Below are 21,841 nucleotides of genomic sequence, written 5' to 3' on the forward strand. Positions count from 1 at the left end.
TTGAAAACCTTGTGTGAGAAGTAGCAAACAGCTGGAGTGAATCACCACGCGCTTTTTCTCTTTATCTCTCGAAATACGCAAAGGGCTTCAAATCACCACACATTGCATCTGTCTATAAGCGAGCTGCACAGATGACACAGGAATTGTCATTTGCACAATCAAGGCATGGTCACATCATCACTAAAGTTTATAAGTTACATTACTTTTTAATTCTTTCCCATGTTTAACCATTCAGCACATGCCAGGTTCACATTACTTTGTTTGCGGTGCATATGTGGTGCATATTGTTTTCCTCACTCATGTTAATGGACTGTTAACAGAAAGCATTCACACTACACACACCACTGTGGTCAGGCAGTGCGTCTGCAGTAGTGTAGAGATAATTTCTCTTTTGCAAGCACTGAATTAAAGTAAATATGAACATGGATTGACACAAAAATTAGTAATTACACCATACATGCATATTATTAAAGTCTAGTGTTTTTCACAGTCAACACATGTCTTTTTGGCTAGGTTTAAAGGGAAAGAGCTCTTTTAGATAAACAAGGCAAAATGATGGCACTCATGGAGGAAGAAAAACAAAGTTCTTTACGAACGCCAGGGTTGCTTGTAATATTTAAAAAAAGGAAAAGCAGTAGAGCTGACTATTTCTGTCAATGGTAAGTTTGTGATCACGTAAGAAATAGGGCTGTGCGATTAATCGAAATCGAATCGACATCGCGATTTGAGACGTTGCGATTTTCTAATCGCAAAAGCCCACGATGTGGACATGAAATTACTCTGTCCCAGAGCATATGCATGACTGCAGCCATGAGTGGCAGACTTACTAACCAATAGAGTGAGCGCACCTTGGTTCTCCACAATCAGCACTGCTCTAGCCGACTGCTAAACGCCCACCATCAAAAAAAAAAACCGGGGTCAGCTCAATAGTTAGGCAAATTAAAACTAAAGAAAAACGTTATGTAACGTATGTTCCGAAACGACAGACAACGAACAAAAAAGGTATTTTGCAAGAGCTGCGTCACAATTCATCACAATTCATCATCTCTTATTGCATGTTCGCTATTCCCAATTCAGAAGAGCGCACAAACAGCCTGTGTCTGAATGCTTCTCATACTCGCTCCTCTCTTCCCCACGCGGCGCGAATACTGCGTCAGGGACAAGCCATGCACACTTGCCGCACTCACGCAGCCTGTTTCGTTACGCTCGATTATATTCGCGCAGCCCTGCAATGCAAATCTCCACAAGCGCATCTGGCAGTATACAGTCGTGGCCAAAAGTTTTGAGAATTACATAAATATTAGTTTTCAAAAAGTTTGCTGCTAAACTGCTTTTAGATCTTTGTTTCAGTTGTTTCTGTGATGTACTGAAATATAATTACAAGCACTTCATACATTTCAAAGGCTTTTATCGACAATTACATGACATTTATGCAAGGAGTCAGTATTTGCAGTGTTGGCCCTTCTTTTTCAGGACCTCTGCAATTCGACTGGGCATGCTCTCAATCAACTTCTGGGCCAAATCCTGACTGATAGCAACCCATTCTTTTATAATCACTTCTTGGAGTTTGTCAGAATTAGTGGGTTTTTGTTTGTCCACCCGCCTCTTGAGGATTGACCACAAGTTCTCAACGGGATTAAGATCTGGGGAGTTTCCAGGCCATGGAGCCAAAATTTCAACATTCTGGTCCCCGAGCCACTTAGTTATCACTTTTGCCTTATGGCACGGTGGTCCATCGTGCTGGAAAATGCATTGTTCTTCACCAAACTCGTGTTGGATTGTTGGAAGAAGTTGCTGTTTGGGTACCATTCTTTATTCATGGCTGTGTTTTTGGGCAGAATTGTAGGTGCGCCCTCCCTTGGATGAGAAGCAACCCCACACACGAATGGTGTCAGGATGCTTTACTGTTGGCATGACACAGGACTGATGGTAACGCTCACCTTTTCTTCTCCGGACAAGCCTTTTTCCAGATGCCCCAAACAATCGGAAAGGGGCTTCATCGGAGAATATGACTTTGCCCCAGTCCTCAGCAGTCCATTCACTATACTTTCTGCAGAAGATCAATCTGTCCCTGATGTTTTTTTTTGGAGAGAAGTGGCTTCTTTGCTGACCTTCTTGACACCAGGCCATCTTCCAAAAGTCTTCGCCTCACTGTGCGTGCAGATGTGCTCACACCTGCCTGCTGCCATTCCTGAGCAAGCTCTGCACCGGTGGCACTCCGATCCCGCAGCTGAATCCTCTTCAGGAGACGATCCTGACGCACGTGCGCAACCTTCGTCAGCTTGCGCCTGGCTATGCGTTTAAAACGAATGTAAATTCAGTCTAACTGCTTGCTAATTTAACTTGAATAAAATGAAACATTCAGCACATTTTCCACTTGTTCTTAAAAACCCAAATACAGTGTAACATATGTAATAATTTAATAATTGACTAAAGAAATAGTTCTTTATTTATGAAAATAAAATTAGTATTAGTATTTCCAGCGAAATACACTAATTAAGTTAATTCTGTAAAAGTAGTTATACCATTATAATCTTGTCTGCTGAAAAAAGAAAAAAAAATATATATAAAAATATATAGAACCCCTCCCAATCCACAATTGAAAATTGAATGGATTTCAGAGTTATAATGGGAATTGTATTGGTTTTAATGTAAACTATAATGGTGTCTTTTTGACAGATTCTAATAGTGGGATGTAACCTGGCAGATGGCAATAAATAGAACTAGTTTAAATGTTTTGCCACTTGCTTGAGCAAATTAATATATAAATCTAGAAGTAAATGCAAAATAAAAGGCAATGCTGAAAAGGCATTTTCAGTGACAATGTTTGTATTTGAAATCAAAATAATGGATAAATGTTGTGTTTGTGCCTTTGTGGTAAATAGCTAAGGATCAGTAGCGGACTCTTCTGTGAAAGCACAGTCCGTGCTGCTTCCCCTCTCACAAGAGACACTTGGAGTATATATTTATAAATGCTAAAAATAAGCCTTTATCGATGATCGGTATTGGCAGATACTGCTTTCTGTGATCGGGGATCGGTGATCAGCCTCAAAAATCCTGATCGGAGCAGCCCTGGTATATTGGATCCTTGCATTAAGTCTTAAAGTGACAGCAGCCTAATAAACCCACTGTTGTGTGTTTAAACGACAAAATAAAACTCACTGCTCTTGACCTAATATTTTTTGTAGCTTTAATAAAAATCAGTGTATATTTCATTCATAAATTGTTGTATTTTATATTTGAGTACTTTATTCAATTTCTGTAACTATTTCTTACCTGGATGCTACTGTTAGACTTGCCTGAAAAATGTAAAGCACTAAATTTGTTTACTTTATTTGTATCTGTTGTATTTATTTGTTATATTGCTTACCAATTGTTTGTTCTGACTGTTTGCTTGTCATCAATAAGCAGGAGAAATGTTTACTTATATTAGTTGTAAGGCCTGCTAGTTTTTATTAATTTGCAGAAAAACAACACAGAAAGAATTGTGGTAAGATCATGGATTATCTCCCTTCATGAAAAACAAAACAAAAACATGTTATGATATTACTTATCGCCCATCTCGTATAAAAATGACATAAAAATGTATTAATTGAAACAAAATATGATGTTTCAGATTATAAAAAGACAGTCTAGAGTAGGCAGTGGTTATTTGAAGTGGGCAACATTTTTGTCTGCTTTGTAATAGTGCTGAAGTTTGTACTAAGTGCTGAACAGTCTGTACTTCAGATTCACTTTTATTATATAATGCCAAGATGTGGGTAGAGCTAAATTTAGCAATATGTAAAAAAAAAATAATACTCTCACTAGATTTCAACAAGACATTATTATTTCATAAAATAAAAATTACTGTTATTGTTTTATTTCATACATTATTTTATTGTATTATTATATTTTATTAATTTTTTGTTCATAATAAAATCTGATGAGAATAGCCAAAATATTGTCTAAAAGGGAGAGTAGTCTTTGGCTAAATGTATGTTATTCTCCTCAGCTCATGGTGAGCTTTTCCAGTGGTGGTCTGTTGCATCCTATTCACATGGATTTTACGAGCAGGGAGAGATAGGGGTAGGTTGGGGAGGGGGGTTGGTTTCCATAGCAACGGGTAGCAGGGACGATCACTGTGGTTGTGGCATGATCAGCAAGCAAATGCAAGCCTGACTTAGCAACCACTCGCAGCCTGTTTGTTCGCCCCAGATTGTCCCCCATATGCGAGCAACTGACCATATTACATAACGTCACTCACTGGATTTATCGCATGCTGTTTTTGCACAGCCAGTGTGTGAAGTTTGTGTATTATTTGAACTCATTAAAAAAGACTCAAGCTTGAAATACCTGTAGCTCAGCAGATTGGTTATGGCTTCCTCGTTTGTGAAAGGGTTACTCCCGCCCCAGGGCTGCGGATAAGTAGCTCATCATATTCTCCACACAGTGGCATCTCTCTGGGTGCATTGCCGACTGTAAATACACAGCGGTAATCTGCTTAAGCTGGCCCATGAGTCTGTGCGGCGTGACAGGTGTCTTACATGTACAGTAGCTCCGGCAAAAATAGCAGCAACAGCAGGTTGACAATTGAAACCATTATAGCGGTAAAAATTGTAGAGCTTGTTGTACAGAATTAGCTTGTCGCGTCAATGCTTCAAACCAAGTGATGATGTGACTGAAATCAGCTTAATTATGTGGCGAGCCTCATCCACACAGTGTAAGGAAAACTCTGTGCTGCTTGATGTTTTACCCAGCAAGAGTCGCAAATTGACAGACCGCCCAGTTTTATGTGAGGTAATGTGAGGAGTTTGTTCTCAATGCTATGATTTGTTTGCAGAAGGATTTTCAGCAAATCTCATATGAAGTTAACATTAAATGGCATTAGTAAGCCATTTGACTTAATATTACATTTTTGGAGTGAATCATGATTTAGAATGAGAAAATGTGCAGGGATTTATTGTATCCTTAAGGAATTTATTGGATCATGAAAAGGAAACTTCGCCAACATCCGTTGATTAAACGTAAGGGGCCTTGGTGAGGTCAGCCATAACGATAAATGAAGATGAAGTTATTACATTTTTATTCATTCTTTTTTTATTCATTTTTTAAAAATTTATATTAACCTGAAATAACACATTCTTGATTACAATCGACACTAGTCATTGTTGGGCTGAATCTATGTTCAACATTTTTATTACTGATAAATGGCTTTTTAATTCTTGGCACTTGTTTTATTATGTTGGAAATTATTTATTTATAAAGTAAGTATTTTATGAGAACATGTTTGAATAAAATGTTGAAAGATTAATGGCAGAAACTATGGTTATTGCGTTTTAGTAAGTTAACTAAAGTATTAATATATCAGAAAACAATTGATTAAATTTATGAAGAAAAATAATCATAACATTGAGTAATTGAGGGATAAATTATAAAATAAAAAAAACAATAGATTAATCAATAGAAAAGTTATCAGTAACACTTTAGTATAGGGACCAATTCTCACTATTAAATACTGTAGATGCTTATTAGCATCCACATTACTAGTATATTAGCTGTTTATTAATATGTATAAAGCACATATTAATGCCTTTTTCTGCATGACCATATTTTAGATTCCTTAATCCAACCCATAACATTTGAGGCAAAAGTTGTAGTTAATACTGAGAATTGGTCCCTAAACTAAAGTGCAACCAAGTTATCTTTAGTTGCATCCATATAGTTAATATGCACTTAATATATGAATGAAATCTGTTTAAAGTTAAAAGTAATAGTTGTTTTAAACATGGTTATTCACCTTTTTATTGTTCAGAATTTCTGCTGCATTTATTGTCTTGTCTTTATTAATTGTTGCTATTTTATTCTATTAATAACAGTAGGTTTAAAAAGTCTGCATAAACAGGAAAGTATTTTCCAAATGTTTTTTTTTAATGATTGTTATTTTTATAAATAATAAAAGTTTCTTTCTTTTAAAGAACTTTAAAGTTCATGTAGTGGTATTTGTTTTATTAAATTGACAAGATAAAACGGAAGCAATTATTTTTACATGCTATTTTTCTCCAGCACTATGAAATAGCTTTATTTCTGTTTTCAAAAGGCAGTCCCTCACAGGAGGCTCATCATATTTAGAGCTCCTCTGCGCTAGAAAGTCTGAAAACCCCTGGATTAAACAACTGACCAATGGTCTGTTGAACCAAACTGATTGGTTTCTTTCTCCAACAGACCTGTTTCTTTCACAGAGTCGAGTTCATTGAGAACAAATAACCTTTAACCTTTAACCTTTTCAGATGACTTTTAAGTTGTTTTTGGCTTTTGTAGAAATGAGTCAACCCAGGTGAAAGGAACAGCGGGGTGTAAACAACAGCGTGGTACCCATGGGGCTCAGAATCTGGCTGCGTCTTAAAATGCCTCTATGTAAAACAATGCCCCTACAGCTTTGAAAATAATTCAACACTATGCAGAATTCGACGCAGCGATGTGCGCGGAAATGTCATAGTCACTTGCTCACATTACATATGCTACATAGCCTGCGGCTCTGCTCCAGTGGATCGCTGGACCCCCTTGCATTCAGCTCATTAACATACTCTGCACACACACGGGATGTCATGTTGCCAAGCAACAGCGCCACATCACATAGAGAATGTTGTGAGCTGTTTTTTAAGAATCACACTCGTGGAAAAAGGTACAACACCTACTGAGACCCGAGGAGCATCTTGTTCAGAGCAAATGTTACATCTTATTGGCTCAGTTTGAATTATCCTTGTTTACCTGGGCACAAAAGGCTGAAACTGAGTGTGGAAGTGCAAATAAAAGCAGATGAATTCGCTGCACCAAATAAAAAGCCTCATAATTGAGTCCTCTCTCTCCCCATTATCACTTTTATCATGGCCTTTTTGTGCAGTCTCCGATTAAAATGTTTCTGAATGCATTTTAGAGCTCTCTCTGCCTGCTATAGTTTTTTTTGGTGTGCATTTATCACCGAAGCATGGAGACACTATGGTTAAATCAGAACTCAGATCTCAGGCAACTTGTTAAAATGATTAACGAATTAGGATTTGAACAATGTAAATTTGTGTTCGCCAGAAATCAGAGCTCGGAGATGTCTTTCTCTCACGCAGTGCTGAAGCTTCAGAATTGGACAATTAATCAGGCTACAAAAAGAAGAGTTTTTTTTTAACATGTCATTTTCAATTAATGTCTGAAGCAAAGATTGTAAATCTTCCCCCACTTTGTCTTGACTAAAAATAAACCCCATCGTCCCTCAAGTGAAGTCACTGATTATGTCCTAATCAGCCGTGTTTCCAAAGGCAAGAAAGTGAGACAGTTGCATAACGTTATGCAGTCTGAGCTAAATTAGAAGATATTTAGTTTAATGTGGAGCAGAAGTTTAAATTTTGTACGATCGCACAAAATAAGGATTTTTAAATGTTGTTTTATCCAAACTTTAACTTTGGGCAGATTTGTTTAAATTCTTATTTTATTAAAAACAGATTTGTTATTTTTTAAGAAAGTATATAATGTGTTGTGAGAAGTATATAGTATACACTTAAAATTAAAGTATATGTTCTGAAAGTATATACTGAAAGATTCATTTCCTCATTTTAAGTGAATCATGCACACAAAATAATAATTTGTTCTACTGCAATTCTTATAAACCTATTGCTGCTATTATGTTATGTTATGGACAGAGACACGTTAATAGTTTTTTTGTTTGTTTGTTTGTTTTTGTTATTTATTTGGGAATGAATTATAGAGACATTCTCAAAAATCTTAATGAGGGGCATCTGCAGTACATTGTTCTACTTCCTGTCCGCATTTTTATATACCTAATTATTATTTAATAATAATACAAAACGTGTGTTAGTAAACTGAGGTGACATATTAGTAAATCGTGCACTTTTTTAAGTAAATTGAGGGAACAAATTAGTGCACAATTTACTTAATCCCTGCATGTCATGTGCAGGGCTCCGTAGAAAGTTCAGTAATGTTTATAGTTCAAATGGTTGGTGTTGGTATTTTTTTCACTCACCAAGGTGATTCAATTCAAAACAAATTCATAAATCACATTTTAAAATATATTAAAATAAAGTGATTTCTGTGACGACAACACTTAAGTTTTAGTTTGTTCATTTTGTGTCAAGTGATCCTTTTAAAAATCATTTTAATATGCTGATTTGGTGCTCAAGAAACATTTCTAATTGTCAGTGTTGAAAATTGCTTTTTAATGTTTTTGTGGATACATGTACTTTTTGTCAGGATTTCTTGATGAATAAAAAGTTCAAAATATTATTTAGCCTACTTTTGATTAGTTGAATGCATCCTTGCTGAATAAAAGTGAATGTTTGAATGCTTGCTGAATGCTTAATAAACTAAATACTAGCTAAGAAATTAGCCTTTGGAACACTAAAGAGTCCTATGTTTTATATTGACTAAGGTATCCAAGTAATTGTAATGACAAGTTCTTTCAGCATGGATTTATCATCTCTGAACAGTCACAGCACTCCAGAATTTAATTTAATCTCATGTTCTTCTGTTTTCCCACACAGTGGTAGTACACAGTTAGTTTCATATGTGGTACCCCTGACCCAGACTTTTCTCATGGTGTTTTTCATGAAGAAACTCTCCCTTGAGGGATGATAACCTACCCATGATACCACCGTCAGACTGGCAGTTCATTTGAAATCGACATCTAGTGTTGACCCAGCTGGTTGCACATCAGGGATGGAAATTAGCACCCGCCACCAGCCAAATGCGGGTGTTTTTGTGTTGTGGCGGGTAAACTCGCTTCACCTACCGGCCGCCGTGGCGGGTAAATAAAAATAGCATACTGTTTCACCCGGCCGGTGGACAAAAAGTTAATTTTCATCCCTGGTGTGTGTACAACACGCAATAAAAGTGTAATATCATCCGAAGCAGCTCCGTGGAGAAACGCAGTGTAAACCGGGATTGAAACGGCGGCGTTGTTCCCAGTACAGTGTTTGCAGCTGAAGTTAGTTCCGCCGGCGGAGTGATATATTTGTTGGTTATTTACAGTACGTTTTATAGCACACGCTCATGATATACAAGATCGCGTGAAGAGTTGAATTTGTTATCGAGCACAAGTTTCCGCATACTGTCACGTCTCTGTCAAACCCTGTTAAGTTCATTCTCCTCCAGCATTCTGCAACATTTTAGATTATATGGAGAGTTTGTGTTTATCTTATTGTTTTTAACGGCATAATAAGCAAACTAACAAACAGTATCATCAGTCGCGTGTCTAATAACTGCTGTCCGGGGGATGCATTTTATTTCCAGTCTTCAAGTACTTTTTCAGAAGTTAGCTCTGTGGCTAGTAAGTCAACCCTCTACATTGCGAGTAAATCACTCTCATATGCTACTAAATCTTCCCTCTGGCTACTAAATGATGTCTAATATTAGCCAAAGTGCTTTTTTTTCCTCAATGGATCCGCAACGCACCTGTATAATGTACCGTAAACTCTCGTGTTAAGGAGCACAAATCACCGTCGGTTTCTCTAACACTCACAGAGAGAAAGAGAGAGAGAGGGGATTGACGTGCTACATTTAAACAATATTATTTGTTGTATTTTCCTTTCAAAATAATGGCATTCCTATGGATGACTTCAGCTTTTAAGAACAGCTGGGTTTTCCGGTAGTGGGTGGAGTTAAGGCGCGAACGGCAATCTCATTGGCTGGCGCTCACCTATTATCGTCCCTGTTTTGATTTCAGCAAATCAGTTCGAGCGAACACACAGAACCTAATTAATATTCATGAATCCAGCAGCTCATTAATCCTTAGTAATCCTTAGTGTGTTTTATAGTTTTTATTAGTAGGAATCGTATTATTATTATCTTATCAGGAGTTTTGTAAGGGTTTTTTCCCAATAAAAAGGTTTTTTTTTGTTCAATGTTCAATTACAACGACTAATAAGCATTCAAACATGGTTATCAAGTTTACTTCTAATTACTAAAGTTCTATTCTTAAATGATACTTGATCATTATAAAGCTTGACTGACTGGCGAGTAAACTAAAATAATTAAAATTAAATTAAAATTAAATTAAAAATGTTATTATTATTATTATTAATTACTAGCCAATGGCGATTCAATTCCCAAGGTGTCCGTAGAGGGTTGTTATGTAGAAACAACATTGTATCACTACACATGTTTGCCATCTCTGGCGTGACGAGACGTGTAAAAACTATGTATTAAAAACGCTGTGCGTTCGTTTGTTGATGGGGTAAAAGTTTGCGAGCCGAGATTTCTTTCAGTGATAAAGTGTTGAACAGGGGACTTTTCCCCACGTGTTCCCTCAACCACAAAAAAAAAAAAAAAAAAAAAAAAATACACCCAAAAAATATACACTTACACATACAAATACTGGTGAATCCTTTCCTTTGGAATTAAATACAACATTATTAATTTGTACAAAAACAGTGCAGTGTATCATCCGGTTGGGCTACGGAGTTGAGAGAATGAGCTGCTTCAGCAAGAGTCGGCTGTTTCAAAACCTATAAGCTGCCTAGATAGGCAGCATTTTTGAGCATCACTGAAAGAGAAAATGTCAGTATTTCATTGAGACTTGAGATTAAATAAACTGCTTAAGTATTGTAGATCTTGTAGTATTAATTTTCACATGCAGTTACACATTGTCGGTTAAAAACAAGAAAGTGGCTGGTAAAAACATTGAGTGGCTGGTAGATTTTGAAATCCACCAGCCACAGTGGCCGGTGGACAAAAAAGTTAATTTCCATCCCTGTTGCACATGCAGTTCAGCTGTGTTGTAGAAAATATCACAAATTCAGGTATTCCCAGTCTCCAGCAGAGATGCTGATTTAGAAATGCCTGCAGATCTCTTTATCTCTTACTTTAAAGATTCAGTGTGACCGTTCTGCAGGGCCAATTGTTTTTGGCATATATTTAAGAGGATTTCAAATGAAATAGGAAAACAAATGCTAAAATGTAAGATGATTCATTAAAAAAAATTCAATTGATGGTGTATAAAATAATAATCCTGTCAACAATGTTCAAATGTGCTTCATTTGCGTCATTTTGGATGTGATAAACAGATGAGGTGAGATGATGTGTGTCTGATTGGGTGGGTCTGTGAGAAAAAAGCACATCCAGCTTCAGTCACAATCACACACATACACACACACAGCTCAATCATCGCAATAGCACTTACTCACGACTCAGAGAAAAATAGTGCATGAAACACCATCCACACTTCCATTGATTTCTCAGATAAAGATATCTGTCACTTACTCACACTCATGTCATTCCAAACCTCTAAGTTTCTTTCTTCTGTGCAATTCAGAAGATATTTTTCTAAAGTGCACTGGTAGCTTTTTCCAATGAATGGGCACTGATTTCAACCTTAGCACCATAAAAGTCATAAAACTATCATAAACTTGCTCACTGAAATCGTTCCATAGATTGGTGTGATGAAAAGATTAAAATGTCAGTTGATATTTATATAATTGATAATATCTCAATTTCCAGTAAGCTGTTAACCCGATTCAGTCAGTGAGTTGAACTCAAGATCGATTCATGGATTAGACAATTTGGTAAAAAGATTTGAGCAAGGATAAATTTAAATCTATTTCTCACATAAAGAAGACTTGGAATTTGATGCACAAGTTGTAGAGACCAATTTGTTGGGTTCTTTATGTACTTTCATTACACTGGAAAAAGAAATTATTCACATTTGTGTTCTACAGAAGAAAAAAAAGTTGTATTTAATGACACGAGGGTGAGTATATGAAGACAGCTTTTTAATTTTGAGTGCACTTTTACTTTAAACACAAATCAGACTTGAGAAATGAGGTGGAGGTGTGCTGTGAAATTTCTTTAGCTTTGACTGAGGCTGTTTTCAAACTTGGTTCAATTGATCTGTAATCCAATTTCCGCAGAGGTCAGCAGCAATGAGGAATGCATTATAATACTATAACAGGCACATTATATGCCATCAATAGCTGTTCACTTCCACAAAGTAGAATGAATTGCTTTCATACCAATTATGTACTACTCCGTTCCACAGACGCAGACTTTCAAGCGGTTCTTAAAGAGCAGTTGAGCTTGAAAACTGTCATAGAATGAAAAATTCACTTCTGTGTCTCTGTTTTATTTTATTTTTTTTGCTGAATTTCATTTAAGCCTTCTATGTAAACTCCTCCTTTATATGTGAAACGAAATTTAAATCTTTGTGCTCGCATGGGCAGCTGCTAATAGCAGTTGTGATATATTCTGATTATCAGGATCTGCCAGTTTCTATTTGGGATCCTTCATAAAGATATACAGAGTTGTAGGTGCTACACAGCCAAGAACAGCTTCTTTTATCCTCATGATCTCACTCCAACTGGCCACATTTCTGATCAGACTTGAGTTGACATGTAAATATGGGCATTTGTCATTTGTTAATGTATTCATCTGACTTAAATAGTTGCAGATGTTCTGTACAATCTGTTTTTGCAGCTTTATTATAATAAAATATATTTTTCCACTGGGGATGAAGTTTTCAGTTCTAAAGGTTTTCAGAGTTCAATTATGAAGCATGTTCCCAGAAGAACTGTTTCAAGCATAACTTGATTCCACCTCATATTTTCTTTCAGTAAAATACTCCTGGTCATAGTGTAGAAGCCAAATCTGTCTTTAGCTTGAACAAAAGCATTTACTGTAGGCAGCATTGTTCTTGTAATTCTTAAAAGCAAATTCAAGCAGGGAATTCAGAGATTAGAGGTCTGTGGCCATTGCACACATGGCTCCAGTGTCACCATGCATCTCCCAGCATGCCTTGCTAATATGGGGCTAATTCATTTAAAGTCCTGGCCTCAGCAGGTCTAGCCTTTTTATGTCACTCCCAAAGTTGACTGATTTAAAGTTATTCTTTTAGCTATACAAAAAGATTATAAATGTGTGAAGACACGTGAAATAAATGGCCCTTCAACTAAGAACAACAAACATCTGGTAGTATTGATTGAATATGCTGATTTAATTGAGGTTTACCCTCATCCGGCTTTGTCCATTTATTAAATTACCTAGAAGACTAAAGGCCACCATCTGTGAGAGGATCAATTTTGTCTTCAGTCTGCTCTCTTTGTCTTTACTCATTTTCCCAACATCCCCTGTGCTCCAACATATGAATGAGAAATGAGCCACACTCAAGTTAACGCCCAAGATCTGAGTTGTTTCCTCAATAGAAACATATTGATCTGTTTTACTATTTCCATTCCTAGAGTTTCCGAGAGCAAAATACTTTAGATAGAAGGATTGTTTTTAAAACCAAACAGCCTTTCTGGCTTATCTTAGAATGAGTTAAGAGGAGAGTTTCTCAGAAATTAATCTCAGCATAATGGGTTGCATTTGTGACATAGTGCTGAATGGCTGATGTCGCCGTCAGATGCGGTGGCAATAAATGAATCTGCGAAACTCTAAGGGGGTGAAATGGCCGTGTTGACAATGAGCTTGTTAAGTTCACTCTCTGTTGTCGCCTCTCGTTTAGTCGGATCAAAATGACGCGACGTTGTTTATCTGAAGAGCTTGTGTCAGAGGGGTTTCCATAGTTACTTGTGCAGCTGTAAAAGAGGAGAGATGTGCCGCTTGTGTGGAATTAATGGAAAGTGCTCTCAGAGGCTGCTGAATTATGCATGTGGAGAAACAACTCCCAACTGAGGAACTTTTCGAACTGTATGATTTTTGGACTAACTTTAGCTCTATTATAGCAGGTATGTTTGATGTGTTCTTTAATCTTAATACTTTTCTCTCTCTACAGTTTCTCTGCAGGTCGATATTACACCTGCGCAGGGCGAGATCAGTGTTGGAGAGTCTCGATTCTTTTTGTGTGAAGGTAAGTTTTCGTATTGACCAGATACCTTCTGGTCCTCATTACAGTGCTTTTCTGCAGGTAACCGCAGCTTACTGCAGGGATTTATTTTGTAGAGAATTTCAAGCTTGTTTATGCCATTTATTCTTGGTTTTTGTAAGCAAGGAGTGGGATTTCTTTCTAGCTAGTTCCCAGTGTGGGCGAGGCTTCTTGGTGTGATGCCATAGAAATGGAAACAGAGTGACAGCTGACCAGGTTACATCTGGTTCCGATATGGTTTTGTGTTGATAATATATCTGGCATTTAAAATCAATTTGACATTGATGTCATTGGGTTCTTTGCCTACCAAATTGACAAATGGGTCTGTTTATCCGTCTGTATTGCATATTACGGTCAATCTTTTTCTCCTGCTGTCATTTAACCACAAACATTAACACTGCTAATTTTCTGCTTTGAGCAATTGTTTCCTTCAGGAAAGGAAATCTAGTTTAGAGCAGGGGTCACAGTTCTCAAACTGGGTAAGGGGTTGCTCGAGGTTTGTGAAGAATAGCAGAGAAAAGTTTAGTTTTATCAATTTGACATTATTCGTTTTATTCTGATCATGAGATTTACTGTGATTATTTTGTTCTGTTTAAATATTTACAGCAATAGTTTTTAATAAGAATTTGGTCAAAAAACAGTAAAACTCTTGTTTGAGAGAGAGAGAGAGAGAGAGAGAGAGCACAAATACAAACTGTTTTGAAAGTATGCATCTTGGCCTCAGCTGCCTTTATTTTGTTCACTGGGGGTTTTTAAGCCAATTTTCTTTGTAAAAATGCTTTGGAAAAACGTTTATTGTGAGAATTGAATTCGAAATAATGTTCTTTAGAAAATTTATGCATCTAACTGATAGTGGGTTGGAAAAACCAACTTAGTACTAAATAAATAGTTTCAAGTTTTTATTCGTTTTGGCTATGACAATAAAAAACCAATTATTTAATTTTGCAAATATATTGTTTTTACCTCACATTTACTACTTTTCTCATATAGTAGAAATAGGAACTTTATTGCAATATGTATTTGTCTTTTATATTTTAGAAAAGGTGATCATCATATTTGGAAGAAAAACCCTTTCACTCAGTGACCACGTTTGTCACATTGTCGATTATTGTCTGTATTTAAAAATGTGTGTCCCCTTCTTTATGAATCTTTTCAATGTTACCTTCTAAAAATCTGGTAAACAGTTTTAGTGACCTGATTCCTGGTCCTAAAAGGTCAGGTTTTCCATGTTTTGGAACTTAAAAAAGCAGTAATCTTCTAGATGATTAATTTGCTGAAATGGTACACTAGTGTGAATTCAACTTTAATGTCACTGATGGTGTTCTATGTCAGCAAATATCAACGAGAACTCTGTAAATGAGTCCCATGTGAATAAGGCTTACAAGAGGAATACGTTAAACCTTTTGTGTGCCTATATCTCTCTTTGAAAAACGTTTTTCTTGGTTCCACTCTCCTGGACTTCATTTGAAGACCCAAAGGCGTGGAACAGCGGCTCTGATAATTGGTCTGAACACTCGAGTCTTCACCAGTGCTGTGTCCTATGGTCCACTGATTTGGGAAATAGACTGGTAACCTGAGAATCGGTTGAAGTTTTAGGTTGTGCCTTTTGACAGCTGTTGTGTCAGCGACACCTAATCCCAACTAATTTAAGCTTACAATTCAATCACGTCAGACCTGATTCGCTTTTGATTGATTCATCTCTGCTTTGTGGATGTTTACACAAGCTTAATTTTAACGGAATGATTTATTTGATGACAAATTTAATGAATAAAAAAATAAGATCAGCTGATATGGTCATTTGGTTTGGTTTTAGTTATCGGTGGGGCCAAGGAAATCGACTGGTTCGCTCCAACCGGTGAGAAAATAGAGCCTGGCAGACTGGATATCAGCGTGATTCGCAACGACGAGACGTCTGCCACTCTAACCATCTATAACGCAAAGGTTGACCATGCCGGCACATACAAATGTGTTGCCAGCAGTGGTGATCGGGAGGCTGAAGCCACCGTCAATCTGAAGATATACCGTAAGATATGACTTGTTTGATTCATCTGTGCTGGCAGAATATATATAGTAGAACTGCAATATTAAATTTGTGATGTCAAATTTAAATAAAAGTTTTTTTCTATGTATTGTTTGGCGAAAACTTCTGAAGTTTGGCACACTAGTTGGAAAGGGTCTAAACATTCCTTGTACCAAATGTGAGGTCTCCATCTCAATCTCTCTAGCACCATCAACAGTTTAAATCTCCACTTATGCTTCTGCTCATTTGTGTTTTCCAGAATATAAATTGCACTTGACGATAAGTTGCATTGGGTCAAATTACATTGTTGTGAAAGGAAAAAAAAAGAAAAATTGCATCAGTTGTGTAAATGTAATATAAACAACAAAAAAATGACAAATAAATAATGTAAATGAAACTAAAGTCAAATACTGTAAGCAAATGTGTTTTGCGTGATTGACATTAAATGCACTATATATTTGAAATCACATTTAAATACAAGTCACAACCTATTTCAGATTATAAAAAAAATCCTAATTATATATCCAATAGGTGCTTCTGAGGAGACTTTATTTTAGATAATGACTGTTTTCCTTGCTGTAGACTACAACAATACAAAATGAAGCATTGCATGATAAATTGAAGTCATTGCTGGACTGCTGCTTTTTCCCCCAGAAAAAATTACCTTCACAAATGTCCCATCACCTCAAGAGTTCACTGAAGGGGACAATGCTATTATATTGTGTGACGTCATAAGTTCACCTCCCCCCACCGTCCTCTGGAAATACAAAGGTGCAAAGATTCAATTTGAAAAAGATGGTAAGTCAAAAGTTTGACACTTTACATGTAAAAAAATGATGTGTTACATAAGAAGTGTGATTTACTTTGCTTAACCCGCACTTTGTGTTCATTAATAAATTGATGAGATCATTGGTAAAGCCTAATCATGCTTTCTCAGAAATGTGGCACTTTTAATTCCTGTGATAACAGATGAAAAAAACTGTTAAAATGGATACATCTGCATGCGTTTTAATACGCAATTTTGCACTCATCTGTTCATCTTTGTTCTGTTCCTCAGTCCGTTTCAGGATTTTGAATAACAACCATCTCCAAATCCGAGGGATCAGGAAGACCGACGAGGGTGTCTATACTTGTGAGGGCCGCATTAAAGCCCGCGGAGAGGTTGACTTCCGCAGCATTAAAGTGGTTGTTAATGGTGAGTCTTACTCGCCTTACCGTACCTGTAGTGCTCTGGATTTGGGCATTTCAAAAGATCCCAGCAGAATCCGATCCCACTTTGACTCCAGAGCCATTACATTGGCTGAGACAACTGGTCTCAAATGACATATTAAACAAATGCTATATTGTTTTCGTTCATTAGCTTTGTATTCTCATGAACATTAGTAAATGTCTTTTTAAATAGCACATTAATCACATTAAATTGGATTAACAATGCTTAATCAGTCAAAATATAAAAAAACATGTATTTGTCTTTAAGTTTGCAAGCTAGCAGCTTAGCCTACTAGCTTAGCATAGCGCTAACTGGTTAAAAAAAAAGTTCTCCGGATTTAGCTAGAACAAGATATCACAATATTGAGCTGTGTATTTGATCAGCAGCTGTGTGTTGGTGTTGGGGTCGAGTATAAATCTCAGTGTTTTGTGTTGAGGATCAGACGTTTTTTGAAGTAGCTGTTGTCAAGATGCTTCACAGACATTTTTTCTCTCATCTCCTTTTGATATCTTTCTTATTTGCTATGTCGTTTTCCTTCCTGCGGTAAACCCGGTAATGTAATTTTACCTCTTATGTCTGCCTTTCTGTTTATTTGTTTTCTTGTTTGAGTATAATTTGACTCCTTAGCGGGTTATCTTTGTTGTTGTTTAGTCTGCTTGAGCGACCATGGTGCAACAAAATACAGCACTTAATTTGTGAGGTCCTTCTTCTCAAGAGAGGTGGAGCAAATATTTACACACAAATTGGTTATATAATTTATTGGCAGCCAATTTGATTTCATTTTCAGCATGTATCAGATTTGCTGCAGTGCCATATTCTCTTTGTGAATGCCTTTGAACAGTGTTACTGTCTTTTTCATCAGAAGCCACATTTATGAGAGTATGTAGATGTATTTTGAATAACTTTTATATTATACACGTTATCAAAAGTGTGCACATTGAGGCTTGAGGCAACACAACTACAATGGAGTCAAAAGTATTTGGTAGTTGTACATTACTTACTTTTACTTTCTTTTCCCCCTTATTATGTATATATTTGTATTAGTATTCCAGGAGGTTCACATCCTGGTATTTTCAATTTCTGTAAAGTGCTAATTCCTTTTTCTGCAATCATTGTTCCCTGAAGGCAGCAAGTGTATATACAACTTGATTTCTGATTAAATGTTAGCTCATTTTTTTATTAAAATTAATTTGGCTATGCTTGTGTGCAATACACACATCGTATATATACACACATACATATATATGCATATATATATATATATATATATACACAAAAGCAGGTTATTTTGTAGAAAAACATAATTTTTTTCATAATGGTACAATGTTGCCTTTAGGCAAAAGCTGTTTAAAAAATATATTAATTATATTTAAGTGTTCTATTTTAAATAGAATAAACAGTGGTATAAGAGTGGTTGCTAAGAGGGTTAAGATATAGAAGTTTTATTCGGCTCCACTTATCAAACCTGCAATTTTCTTTTCTGCTCAGTCCTGCCCACTATACGAATCCGTCAAGCGGAAACGAACGCCACCGCTGACATGGGCTTCTCAACCCTGCTGGCCTGTGATGCTGACGGATTTCCAGAGCCGATGGTGACCTGGGCACGGTAAGCCCTTTTTCCCCCCACAAAAAAAAAAGACAGGAGAAAAACACCCTTCTGAAACACTGGTTTTGCTGCACATCCTCTTGTGTATCTTAAATTAGGAATTCAAAGAAAGATGAAAAGGCCTCTGAATAAATGAAGAACTTTTGATGACATGGCATAGAAAAACACACCATTAGTACTTTTAAAGTGTGAGTCTCTCCTCAGCCATCACTCTGTTCTCAGCGGGGGCGAGTACTCTCTCTGCTGGTGGAGGAGAGCGTGTTAGACATGAATCCCTCGGGATGATACAGCACTCCTCAAGGATCTTTTCTTCGGTCGTGGAGGGGGGATGGGTGAAGGAGGAGTTTATTTGTCTCAAAATAACTGAGGTCCTCTCCTCTGACAAAGGTTATGGTATATTTATTACCTGTTTGACCTTAAATGAAGAGATCACCACTGTGGTCAAGAATCCAATGAATTCAAGAGTGTCTGCACAAAGACCACTAATAGAGGGGCAAATAGAAGAAGTGGTTGGCTAACAGTGTTTTTTTTTTTTTTTTCAGTAATCTCAGTTGGTGAATATTGTGTATATATATATAATTTTTTCGTCTTTAGAAATTTGGCCTATATATATATATATATATATATATAAATAAATTTGAATGGGTGTTACATATTTAGAAGTCTGCAGCATCAAAAAATTTGAAAGAACCCCTGCTATAATCATCACTTTTCATGATAAGTTAATCACGCCTACTATTTTTTTTCACAGAATTTTCCATGTCTAACAGAACAAGCTCTTCGGAGAGAAAATGTTCAGATTATTCTTCCCCATTGCTGTATTGTTTCAATATGTTAGCACTTTCTTTCCTCTCAGGAACAACGTTCCACTGGAGAGCGGCGATAAATACAGCTTCAATGAAGACGGCTCGGAGATGACAATACTAGATGTGACAAAGCTGGACGAGGGAGATTACACATGCATTGCCAAGAACAAAGCTGGGCAGAGCGAACAAGAACTTAGCCTCAAAGTCTTTGGTAAGAATTCATGAGAGATGAAGTATCACAGTAGTCTAGAGATTTGACAGCACTCTGTTGAAGTTGATATACAGAATTCAGCAATGAAGAAAAAAAATTATATATATATATATTCAATGTATTCTGCAGAGAACAAAGTGTAGTTGCATGAATATATTGTTTAATGCCCTTTCTTTGCTCTGTGAAATGGGTTTCACTTGGGAAAAATCTTGGAATTGATATAAAATCCTAAAAACTGTACATTTAAAAAAAAAAATTATCGATATTGAAATTGAATGCCGATGGATGCCGGCAAGCTCTGAAAATGACGAGAAAGCACCATAAAAGTAATTGATATGACCATATTTCAAGTATATAATCGAAATAGACTAGTGCTGTCAAATGATTAATCGCATTCAAAAAAGTTTCTGTTTACCTAATATAAGTTTGTGTACTGTGTACATGTATTATGTTTATATAAATACAAACACATGTATGTATATATATATTTAAAAATTGTTTGTATTAAATATATTTATATATAATTTTAAATATAAGAATATAAATGTATACATTTAAATACTTGTAAATATTTTCAAAATTTACACTGTATGTGTCTGTATTTATATAAACATAATAAATATACATGTACACACATATATTATTTAAACAAAAACTTTTATTTTGGATGCGATTGGTCGCGATTATTCGTTTGATAGCGCTAAAATATACTAAAATAAGCTTTCCTTAAATCTCATTCACACTTCCGTAGGTCCAAAAATTGGCAAAATCATTTGTAAAAGGCATCAAAACTTGTCTTTACAGGGCATATTTAACTTATCATCCTGAAAAACATTTACTTTTGAGTTTCAGATTGAGTAAACAGTGACAGAATGTCATTTTGGAGTGATCTAACTTTATAGTATCTGTTCTCTCAGTGCAACCCAAAATCACATATCAAGAAAGCCAGACTACCACAGAAATGGACGAACATGTCACGTTAACGTGCGAGGCCACTGGAGACCCCACACCCACCATCACATGGAGCTTTGGCACCAGAGTCTTCAACGAGGGAGAGCAGGTAACACCAAACGCACAGGCACAGGAGAGAAGTGGGAGCAGGAGCTAGAAGAGTAGCATGTTGATCATGGTATTGCAGACAGGCAACAGCTAGTTCAATGATGGAGTCGTGGTGCACCTGCCTCTGGCTGTTTCATGCATACAATTCTTTTTGTCTGCAGGAGCACCAAAAGAGGATTTATCAGGTATGAGATCAGAAGGTCAGGTATAGTAATGGGCCACTTAGATCTGTTTCTATATTCCCGTTTATTCCTGAAAAAATTGGCTCTGATGTTGTCTGCATACTCGAGATGTTTGCTAATCGACCATCCAGTGTTTCGATTTCCTGAAGTTCTTGATTCTATCTGCAGTTGTTGATATGTGAAAAAGACTTGCATGGCGGTGAAATTGCAATACTTTTGCAACAGTTCCTGACAGGAAAAGTGATGATGGATGAACTCTAAAAATTGCTTTACATTTGCTCTGTTCCACAACCTAGTGAGCTGCCTAGAGAGGTTGCTTTGTGAGGCACCATAGGCACTAAGGCTGCTCCAAACGCTGGCTAAATGAATTATGCTGCCAAATTACATACCTTTTTTAACCTGATTCTAAGGCAGAACCACATTTACTCTTTGCAGTGAAGGAAAAACCAGAATGTACTGCAATGAGCTCAGTGGAAAATAAAACTAAGGTGGTGGATTAAAGAGAATGTGATATATACATATATATATATATATATATATATATATATATATATATATATATATATATATATATATATATATATATATATATATATATATATATATATATATATATATATATATATATATATATATATATATATAAATAAATTGAAATAGTTACTTTTGAGCAAAGTTATGTAGGTATTCATGTACCATTGTGTACATACTATGACCTATACTTTCGTTAATATTTTCAATTTGAAGCTTTTATTTTTAGATTTTTTAAAAATGTTTCTTTCTTTCTTTCAAGTTTGTGTATATATATATTTATTTTTTATTTACTTTTGTTTCTAGATTTGATTTATTATTCAACATTTCAACTTTAAAAAAAAAACCTTTTCTCTAATATTTTTATTTGATCTTA

At 36.1% G+C, this 21,841-nt stretch overlaps 1 protein-coding gene across 19 annotated transcripts in view; it reads left to right on the plus strand.

The window, feature by feature from the left end:
- Positions 1 to 21,841, plus strand: part of ncam1b (neural cell adhesion molecule 1b) — a 102,607-nt gene that overhangs the window by 31,809 nt on the left and 48,957 nt on the right. For 10 of the 19 annotated variants that reach the window (XM_059514595.1, XM_059514600.1, XM_059514602.1 and 7 more), the window contains exons 2-8: positions 13,751 to 13,825; positions 15,654 to 15,863; positions 16,515 to 16,658; positions 16,918 to 17,055; positions 18,559 to 18,676; positions 19,533 to 19,693; positions 20,611 to 20,753. In XM_059514595.1, the coding sequence (XP_059370578.1) occupies positions 13,751 to 13,825; positions 15,654 to 15,863; positions 16,515 to 16,658; positions 16,918 to 17,055; positions 18,559 to 18,676; positions 19,533 to 19,693; positions 20,611 to 20,753 (989 nt within the window). Of the gene's footprint in view, positions 1 to 13,750; positions 13,826 to 15,653; positions 15,864 to 16,514; positions 16,659 to 16,917; positions 17,056 to 18,558; positions 18,677 to 19,532; positions 19,694 to 20,610; positions 20,754 to 20,913; positions 20,938 to 21,841 lie in introns of all 19 variants that reach the window. The other 9 variants (XM_059514591.1, XM_059514593.1, XM_059514598.1 and 6 more) reach the window with 1 other exon arrangement.

The sequence above is a fragment of the Carassius carassius genome, chromosome 28 (assembly GCF_963082965.1).
Source record: "Carassius carassius chromosome 28, fCarCar2.1, whole genome shotgun sequence".
NCBI classification, from domain to species: Eukaryota; Metazoa; Chordata; class Actinopteri; order Cypriniformes; family Cyprinidae; genus Carassius; species Carassius carassius.